Source organism: Bombina bombina, chromosome 7 (assembly GCF_027579735.1).
Source record: "Bombina bombina isolate aBomBom1 chromosome 7, aBomBom1.pri, whole genome shotgun sequence".
NCBI lineage: Eukaryota > Metazoa > Chordata > Amphibia > Anura > Bombinatoridae > Bombina > Bombina bombina.
The window spans coordinates 598,383,165-598,394,275 of record NC_069505.1 but is presented as its reverse complement, the minus strand read 5'-3'; the positions used below and the strand labels follow the sequence as shown (position 1 = coordinate 598,394,275).

Sequence of the window (11,111 nt, the reverse complement as noted above, 5' to 3'; positions counted from 1 at the left end):
GCTCTATGCCCCCTTTTTTTTCCTCCCTATCTTGGCACTTGTTGATATAGATACATAAATGATTAACATTCTATCATGGAGTGTAGGGGGATAACCTCCCCTGCTAGGAGGAGAATAATTCTGAAACAACTAAAAAAACTGAATCCAGATATTGTTCTTATGCAAGAGACAAACTTGCAGGATAGAGAAATGGATAAACTTAAATCTAGATCGGTTGGAGAGATAGTTACGGCCCCCGGGCCCAAACGTAAGAGAGGTGTTGCAATCTTATTTTCTAAAGCATATACTGTAGCTATAAAATTCTAGAACAGGAAAAGGATCCGGAAGGTCAGTTTCTTGTTTTAGAAATGGAATGTGAAGGAACAACATTAGTTATTTGTAATATATACAGCTCAATCCTAGTCTTTGGGATAAATTGTATATTAAACTCCTCCCATATTTGAATAAAAACGTGATCATTGCAAAAGACTTTAACATGACAAGTACCCCGACAATTGATAGAATTAGAACTGGGTAAAAACCCTATTGTTAAAAAATGGAGGAAAGAGTTTTTGGTGCCTTTTGGAATAAATTAAAGGGACAACACCCTATGTAACTTAAGGCCATATGTTAGATCAGGAATAGAATATGCAGCTACACCGCATGTCGATGAGTTCTAACGGTATTGGAGTAATCAACAAAAATACATAGGTTTATTCCATGAAGATATGGCTGCCAAACTCCTCCCCCTCCTCTTTCGTCCCCTTCTCTAATGTTTTAATATGCTAGTTCATTTATCAAAGGGTGCTATTTCTGTTTTGATAATGCACATGCACATTATCTTCTGCACGCTCTCAAACCGACCAAGGATTTCATTGAGGTTGGAGGATTCAATTATAAAGAAGGTTTATACATAATAGTGGGGGGAGTTTGGTGGCCATATTTTCAAGGAATAAAGCTATGTATTTTCAGTGATAACTCCAATACAGTTAGAGCTCATCAACATCGATGCAGTGTTGCTGCATCTTCTATTCCAGATCTAAGGTATGGCCTTAAGTTACATCGGGTGTTGACTGTCCCTTTAAATCTACATATTTGGCGGATTAAAAATCCGGATCTAAAAACATTTACCTGCAAATCAAAGTCACATAAGGCAATGTCGAGAATAGATTTTTTTTTAGTAAATGAACCAATGTTGTCCCTCGATTTACATCCTGGGATACAGTATATAGTGATTTCCAACCATACGATAATAGCCTTATCTATAGGTGGGGGTAGACAGCAGAAAGATAAGACAATTTTTTCTTCCCTAAATATCTCATAAACTATATAGATTTTAATAATTTTTTAACTCAAAAATTGAGATAATACTATACAGACAATATAAACTATTATTATAAGATTTAAATATTTTGGGAAGCTGCAAAAGCTGTTTTAAGAGGTGAGATCAACGCCTATCTAGTTAAATGGAAAAATAAAATAATATTCAACTATTCAATCAGGTGAAAAATAATTATAAACTCTACATTAATAATCCCAATGAGAATACATGGGCAAAATATATGAAAAGGAGGGCAGAAAGACATATGTTCCTAAAAATGATATCAGCCAAGGAGGATCTGAAAATAAGGGCCTTCTTCACTAGTCACCATGGGAGATCAGCCAAATATCTATCTAAGATAATCAAGACAGGAAAGAGCGGGGAAAAAACAGTCAGTATCAAACAAGATACTATAAGACTGACAAATGCAAGTGAGATTAGAAAGGCAATGTATGAGCACTTTCAGGAAATATTCACTTTAGGAACATGTAATCAAGACGAAAAAGAGAAATTTTGGAATAATGTATCTCTGCCTCAAATATCAGCAGAGAATTGTACAGATCTAAACCAACCCATAACAGTAGATTAAATTTTAAAAGCTATAGACAAAGCCAAGCTAAATAAAGCCCCTGGTCCTGATCAAATACCAGCTGAATTTTATAGAATATTAAAAGACAAAACTCAAGATATACTAAGAGATCTTTTCAACAAATATTATATTAAGAATCGCCTAGAATCTAGTCTTTTCTCTGTTTCTATTGTCACCCTTATTCATAAAAAGGACAAGGAGCCTGAAAACCGCAATGCTTATAGACCAATATCATTATTAAATAATGACTATAAACTTCTTACTTCTATATTGGCAAATGGATTAAAAAAATATTAACAATTTAATGCATATTGACCAAACAGGAATTATGCCGGGGAGAAACCCTACCAAAAATATACGAAAAGTCTTACTGGTTTTAGACTATTATTGGAACCAAATTAAAAACATTAACAACTCTCCCAGATCAGATTTAGCAATATTAACAAAAAAGCAACGCAATTATATGGGATAATTTATTTACTACAATATCTTAGTTTGGCATAGTGGCAATTTTCTTAATTTCATCAAACTGATTTATAATGGCCCTATTTCATTCCTTTTGGTCAATGGAGAACTATCTCCAAAAATAGTTTTAACAAAGGTACCAGACAAGGATGCCCACTATCACCACTGTTTAACCTCTCGATTGAACCACTTGCAGTACTGCTTAGACAAGTCTTGGATGGTATTAAATTAGGAAACAGGAGTGTAATTATTTCCCTTTATGTGGATTATTTTATACCTTTTCTGTCTAAAACAGCCTATAGTATTCCATCATTGATATATATGATTAATAAATATGGGTATTTTTCAGGTTATAAAGTGAATCAAGGGAAATCTGAATTATTGTGGTTATACCGATCTTAAGACTTTTTCACTGCCCACCCCTTTCAAGAGGTTGAACAAATTAAATATTTAGAACTGTACCTAAACATTAACCCCAGGCTATGGTATACGGCAAACTTTGAAAAATTCTTCCAGTATAGTAAAACTGTAATAGAAAAATAGAAACCATTACCCATATCATTATCTGCAAAGATTACAATTTTAAAAACATTCCTATTCCCCAGGTTACTATACTTGTTACAGAATATACCAATTTTTATAAAGAACACTGACTTGAGGAAATTTGATAAAGAATGCAATATTTTTTTATGGGGGAAGAGAAAACCACAGTTATCTAAAAATGTCCTATATCTAGGGTTGGGACTCCCAAATATTAAAATATATAACTGGGTTACAATGGTTAAAACAGCAATTGATTGGGTTATGGAAAAGAACCACTCTTCATTCGTGGGAATTTAGGAAAGCTTAATAAAACCCTTCACTTTAAAAGCCCTGTTACATACTCCAATAACCAAATTACCATCCTTGGCTTTAAATATTAGTGTTATTAGAAATGTAATCATTGCATGGCAAAAGTTCTGCAAAGAACTCAGAATTGACTTTAGATTCTCAAAATATCTCTCCATCGTAAGACATCAAGACTTTACTCCAGGTTTAAATTTTAGTATATTCCATATATGGAAAAGAAGTGGACTAGAATATCTAGCCCAGTTGGTGGATCAAGAGACAGGGGTGATTAAAATCGTTACCCAGATCCAAACAGAATTTAAACTCCCAAAGCATCATTTATATGGTTATTTGCAGATTAGACAATTCCTTAGTTATCTTTTACAAAATCAATCTTCCAGTTTTGAGCCAGGGCCAATTGAAGATGGTATTCAAACTTTTCGGGCAGGCCATCATTCGATATCACACTGGTACAGAATGATCATGAGAATGTTAGGAAGTCCAGAGTATCCAGCACCTGGGCATGATAAATGGTGTGCCAGCAACAAGGGTCTTGCATAAAACCCCAATACAGAAGAAGGCAAAAAGAAGCAGCACCACCGATCCTAATGCAAGCAGGTTTATTCAGTTTACAAGACAGCCAGACCAAAAACATCAAAAAATGTTTTAGACACAAAGTCCTTAGTCATGTATGGCAATACATCAATAGAGCATACCTTAAATACTACACATGCCCCACCCACAACCCACCAGATGTACCTAAGTTAACCCCTTATATCAATTAAACAATGTGTAACTCAAGTTAACTCAATCCTACTCAAAAATATTCCCTAGAGAACACAGGAATAAATATTTATACAAAGACAGTTAAAGTTAAAGACATTGTATCCAATGTATTATTCCAAAAGACCTCTCTTATTTTTAGAATCTCAAGTGTGGTTTGGGGTATGTTGGTGAGACCACCCGTAGTGTCCGCGAACGTATCAACCAACATAAAAGTAACATTAGAACAAAGAAAGTTGATGCACCTGTGGCTAATAATTTCTTGACCGCTGGCCAAAATCTTAACCAATTTAGATTTCAGGTTCTTGAACACATTAAAATTCCTAGTAGGGGTGGGGATAGGGTTAAAATCCTAAAAATAAGAGGTCTTTTGGAATAATAAATTGGATACAATGTTTCCAAAAGGTATGAATAAGGATTTTGACCTGTCTGTATGTCTTTAAAATTTCTCTTTTATGATATATGCTACATTGTTATTTTAACTGTTTTTGTATAAATATTCATCCATGTGTTCTCTAGGGGATAATTTTGAGTAGGATTGAGTTAACCTGAGTTACACATTGTATGATTGATATAAGGGGTTAACTTAGGTACATCTGGTTGGTTGTGGGTGGGGCATGTGTAGTATTTAAGGTATGCTCTATTGATGTATTGCCATACATGACTAAGGACTGTGTCCGAAACGTTGTTTGATGTTATTGGTCTGGCTGTCTTGTAAGCTGAATAAACCTGCCTGCATTAGGATTGGTGGTGCTGCTTCTTTTTGCCTTCTCATGAGAATGTTAGGAGAGATACAAATATAAACTTGTACTAATAAATGTCCGAAGTTACTCCCAAAGGTGTCTGCACAAGATTTTAAACAAAGTATATTGATGGTTGGCCATAAGAATATATCATGGAAAGAAACACATAGCTTCCTTATTAATCTATTATATATCACCCCTAAGCAGTTAGCCAAATCGGATAAAAATTCTAAGCGGGAATGTTTTTACTGCCGTGCTTCATATGCAGATATCCTTCATTGTTTCTGGTACTGCACTAAGATATTTCAAATAAGTTTTTGATACAGAAATGATCTCTTATACCTGCAAGTATTTTATTTTTTCTAGATAACCTTTAAGAGAAGAACATCATTTAATAATCACCGGTATACAAGTAGCTAGAAAATTAATTCTGCAGTACTGGAAATCAGGAAGATATCCCAGCATTGCAGAATTTGTGCAAAATATGTACACCCAGCTAACTATAGAACAAATACATCTTGAAATAAAAAAATGAAAGACAACTTAAAAATTATTTAACAAAATGGTTGGGACCCATTAGGTCTCAAACGCTAGATATACAAAAAGAAAATTTGAAACCCTTCCAGAAAGAAGGGTATGCACTACCAGTATTGTCAGAAACTATTCTATAGAATAGTGTCCCGAAGGTGACCATAGATAGGGAGAAACTATATATATATATATATATATATATATATATATATATATATATATATATATATTATTTTTTTTCTATTATTATTATTGTTCAGAAACTTTAACAGAGGCATACAATAAGAGAAAATTGTATCTGTGCTGCTATATTTGAAACAGATATAGAGTATTTTGTTACTTTAAAAATGGTCACTTTAAAAATGATTTAAATAAATGGAAAGTATATTGTAACTATAAGGTTATGTGACTGACATTATAATTCCCTTGTAACAAAACCACAGTACAAAACAGATTGTAATGTGATAATTGTTTGAATTTTTAGTTAACATTTTTGTCAGACAGAGCAGGAGCAAACTGCGGTCGGGCCGGGCTGTGACTAGACAGCTGCCCAGATGCGCTCAGTGTAAAAAAACAGACCCGCTCAGTAGAGCACAGAGAGCGGGTCTGGAAAACACTCTTTTTTAATAAAAGTTAACAGGCAATATTATGTTATATAAAGTTAGCACTAATATAATGTTATATAATTCTGCACTATGTGCAGAATTATATAACATTATTTTCTATGTTTACTGGCCCTTTAATTTATTGATCCAATAATGTAAAAACTGAGAAATCTTTATTTTATATCACCGTATTACTATCTGTAATGCTCATATCATGTTTGTTATGATATTTGTACTGTAATTATGTATTAGTTGATTTCGTGAAAAATAATAAAAAAAAAAAAGAGTGGTGGGATCGGATGCATCAGTTAAGCAAGGCGACTGAGAAGTATATTGAGGCGGATATTTTGATATATGCTTTAAGATTGATTGCTATATGTGTGACTCTAATTTATGTGATAAAGTGCTCATGGGGGTTGGATTATGTGGGTGAGACCGACCAACAAGTAATGGATAGGATATGTAGACATTAGCCTGCAATTGGGAAATTGGACCCTGCACACATGTAGTGCACCATTTTACATTATTAAACCATAGCAAAAAACAATTACATTTCCAGGTTGTAGATGGAGTCCCTCCCTTACGTAGAGATGGGAAGAGTAACTTTTAAGAGAAAGAAGCCAAGTGGATACGTAAATTGGACACATTGTACCCACATGGTCTTCACAGAAAGATAGGCTGGGGAAGTTGGGTTGCATCACTGGGATTGATTATAGAGTAGACTTTGTAAACTTGAAATGATTCAGATAGGGCATGTTATTTTATACAACTTTCCAATATACTTTTATCATCAAATTTGCTTTGTTCTCTTGGTATTCTTTGTTGAAAGCTAAACCTAGGTAGGCTTATATGCTAATTTCTAAGCTCTAGAAGGCCGCCTCTTATCTCACTGCATTTTGACAGTTTTTCACAGTTAGACAGCACATGTGTGCCTTATAGATAACATTGTGCTCACTCACATGGACTTATTTATGAGTCAGCACTGATTGGCTAAAGTGCAAGTCTGTCAAAAGAACTGAAATAAGGGGGCAGTCTGCAGAGGCTTCGATAAAAGGTAATCACATAGGTAAAATGTGTATAATATAACTTGGTTATGCAAAACTGGAAAATGCGTAATAAAGGAATTATCTATCTTTTTAAACAATAAAACATCTGGAGTAGACTTTCCCTTTAATTAATTAAATTTAGACAAAATAGGTATTTGTTTTGCAAATGAATAACAAACAACATTTTGCACCTCTAAGAAATAATCTTTAAAAAAACAAAACCCATCAGAAAAGCCTCTGACTTCTCCTGTAGTGGGTCTTGTAAAAAAAAAAATATTTGGCCTATTTTTGTCAAAAATATATCGGCTAATTCATGTTACACACCAGGGTTCCCATCTCTATGAGTTCTTTGGTGAGCAACCAGTTTAGAATTTTGAGTGAAGCTTTTTTCGCATTTCTGGCAAACGTATGGCTTCTCTCCTGTGTGAACTCTACGGTGTATATACAAACCAGATTTTCGAGAGAAGCCTTTTCCACAGTGCTGACAAACATAAGGTTTTTCTTCAGTGTGGGTTCTATTGTGCACAACAAGGTCTGATTTTTGAACAAAGCCTTTTCCGCATTGCTGGCAAACATAAGGTTTCTCTCCTGTATGGGTTCTCTTGTGTCTAACAAACATGGACTTATAAGGGAAGCATTTTCCACATTCATAGCAGATATATGGTTTATCTATTGACTTTGATTTTTGGCAGTAAGTGTCACGTTCACTTTTACTATTACGTTGTGTACAGATAACCGGTTCTTTAATGTTAACAGTCCTGGAAGTAGATGGTGCCTCATTACAATATATGAAATTAGGCTCGGGTTGATGAGATCGCCGGATAGGTCTCAGATTGCATCCCTCATTAAATGATTCTTTCAGTGAGTATCTGTCAGACCATTTTCTTTGAGTATGTTGAGTAGCAAAGCTGGAATTATTTTCTGTTATGTTTTCACATAGAGAGTCTATGGCGCTGGATTTTTCGGTTGTATACTTGTTACAGCCATCTGTATTAAATGAGTACTCTGAAAGATAATAAGATATAGAATAAAATCTACCATACCTGCATATTTTAACCAATGTGAGATCACTATATAGATTTGCTCTGATAGGCTGATTCCTTTACGTCTAAATAACAGGATGAACCAAAAACAGAATTTATGTTTACCTGATAAATTACTTTCTCCAACGGTGTGTCCGGTCCACGGCGTCATCCTTACTTGTGGGATATTCTCTTCCCCAACAGGAAATGGCAAAGAGCCCAGCAAAGCTGGTCACATGATCCCTCCTAGGCTCCGCCTACCCCAGTCATTCGACCGACGTTAAGGAGGAATATTTGCATAGGAGAAACCATATGGTACCGTGGTGACTGTAGTTAAAGAAAATAAATTATCAGACCTGATTAAAAAAACCAGGGCGGGCCGTGGACCGGACACACCGTTGGAGAAAGTAATTTATCAGGTAAACATAAATTCTGTTTTCTCCAACATAGGTGTGTCCGGTCCACGGCGTCATCCTTACTTGTGGGAACCAATACCAAAGCTTTAGGACACGGATGAAGGGAGGGAGCAAATCAGGTCACCTAAATGGAAGGCACCACGGCTTGCAAAACCTTTCTCCCAAAAATAGCCTCAGAAGAAGCAAAAGTATCAAACTTGTAAAATTTGGTAAAAGTGTGCAGTGAAGACCAAGTCGCTGCCCTACATATCTGATCAACAGAAGCCTCGTTCTTGAAGGCCCATGTGGAAGCCACAGCCCTAGTGGAATGAGCTGTGATTCTTTCGGGAGGCTGCCGTCCGGCAGTCTCGTAAGCCAATCTGATGATGCTTTTAATCCAAAAAGAGAGAGAGGTAGAAGTTGCTTTTTGACCTCTCCTTTTACCTGAATAAACAACAAACAAGGAAGATGTTTGTCTAAAATCCTTTGTAGCATCTAAATAGAATTTTAGAGCGCGAACAACATCCAAATTGTGCAACAAACGTTCCTTCTTTGAAACTGGTTTCGGACACAGAGAAGGTACGATAATCTCCTGGTTAATGTTTTTGTTAGAAACAACTTTTGGAAGAAAACCAGGTTTAGTACGTAAAACCACCTTATCTGCATGGAACACCAGATAAGGAGGAGAACACTGCAGAGCAGATAATTCTGAAACTCTTCTAGCAGAAGAAATTGCAACTAAAAACAAAACTTTCCAAGATAATAACTTAATATCAACGGAATGCAAGGGTTCAAACGGAACCCCCTGAAGAACTGAAAGAACTAAATTGAGACTCCAAGGAGGAGTCAAAGGTTTGTAAATAGGCTTAATTCTAACCAGAGCCTGAACAAAGGCTTGAACATCTGGCACAGCGGCCAGCTTTTTGTGAAGTAACACAGACAAGGCAGAAATCTGTCCCTTCAGGGAACTTGCAGATAATCCTTTTTCCAATCCTTCTTGAAGGAAGGATAGAATCCTAGGAATCCTAACCTTGTCCCAAGGGAATCCTTTAGATTCACACCAACAGATATATTTTTTCCAAATTTTGTGGTAAATCTTTCTAGTTACAGGCTTTCTGGCCTGAACAAGAGTATCGATAACAGAATCTGAGAATCCTCGCTTCGATAAGATCAAGCGTTCAATCTCCAAGCAGTCAGCTGGAGTGAAACCAGATTCGGATGTTCGAACGGACCCTGAACAAGAAGGTCTCGTCTCAAAGGTAGCTTCCAAGGAGGAGCCGATGACATATTCACCAGATCTGCGTACCAAGTCCTGCGTGGCCACGCAGGAGCTATCAAGATCACCGACGCCCTCTCCTGATTGATCCTGGCTACCAGCCTGGGGATGAGAGGAAACGGCGGGAACACATAAGCTAGTTTGAAGGTCCAAGGTGCTACTAGTGCATCCACTAGAGCCGCCTTGGGATCCCTGGATCTGGACCCGTAGCAAGGAACTTTGAAGTTCTGACGAGAGGCCATCAGATCCATGTCTGGAATGCCCCACAGCTGAGTGACTTGGGCAAAGATTTCCGGATGGAGTTCCCACTCCCCCGGATGCAATGTCTGACGACTCAGAAAATCCGCTTCCCAATTTTCCACTCCTGGGATGTGGATAGCAGACAGGTGGCAGGAGTGAGACTCCGCCCATAGAATGATTTTGGTCACTTCTTCCATCGCCAGGGAACTCCTTGTTCCCCCCTGATGGTTGATGTACGCAACAGTTGTCATGTTGTCTGATTGAAACCGTATGAACTTGGCCCTCGCTAGCTGAGGCCAAGCCTTGAGAGCATTGAATATCGCTCTCAGTTCCAGAATATTTATCGGTAGAAGAGATTCTTCCCGAGACCAAAGACCCTGAGCTTTCAGGGATCCCCAGACCGCGCCCCAGCCCATCAGACTGGCGTCGGTCGTGACAATGACCCACTCTGGTCTGCGGAATGTCATCCCTCGTGACAGGTTGTCCAGGGACAGCCACCAACGGAGTGAGTCTCTGGTCCTCTGATTTACTTGTATCTTCGGAGACAAGTCTGTATAGTCCCCATTCCACTGACTGAGCATGCACAGTTGTAATGGTCTTAGATGAATGCGTGCAAAAGGAACTATGTCCATTGCCGCTACCATCAACCCGATCACTTCCATGCACTGAGCTATGGAAGGAAGAGGAACGGAATGGAGTATCCGACAAGAGTCTAGAAGTTTTGTTTTTCTGGCCTCTGTCAGAAAAATCCTCATTTCTAAGGAGTCTATTATTGTTCCCAAGAAGGGAACCCTTGTTGACGGAGATAGAGAACTCTTTTCCACGTTCACTTTCCATCCGTGAGATCTGAGAAAGGCCAGGACAATGTCCGTGTGAGCCTTTGCTTGAGGAAGGGACGACGCTTGAATCAGAATGTCGTCCAAGTAAGGTACTACAGCAATGCCCCTTGGTCTTAGCACAGCTAGAAGGGACCCTAGTACCTTTGTGAAAATCCTTGGAGCAGTGGCTAATCCGAAAGGAAGCGCCACGAACTGGTAATGTTTGTCCAGGAATGCGAACCTCAGGAACCGATGATGTTCCTTGTGGATAGGAATATGTAGATACGCATCCTTTAAATCCACCGTGGTCATGAATTGACCTTCCTGGATGGAAGGAAGAATAGTTCGAATGGTTTCCATCTTGAACGATGGAACCTTGAGAAACTTGTTTAAGATCTTGAGATCTAAGATTGGTCTGAACGTTCCCTCTTTTTTGGGAACTATAAACAGATTGGAGTAGAACCCCATCC

At 37.5% G+C, this 11,111-nt stretch overlaps 1 protein-coding gene across 1 annotated transcript in view; it reads right to left on the bottom strand.

Moving 5' to 3' along the window:
* Nucleotides 1–6,997: 6,997 nt before the first annotated feature.
* LOC128667189 (zinc finger protein 585A-like) overlaps nt 6,998–11,111 on the bottom strand; it is a 51,082-nt gene continuing 46,968 nt past the window's right edge. Inside the window, exon 8 of the mRNA XM_053722118.1 lies at nt 6,998–7,895. Within this exon, the coding sequence (XP_053578093.1) occupies nt 7,207–7,895 (689 nt within the window). The 3' untranslated portion in view covers nt 6,998–7,206. The remainder of the gene's footprint in view (nt 7,896–11,111) is intronic.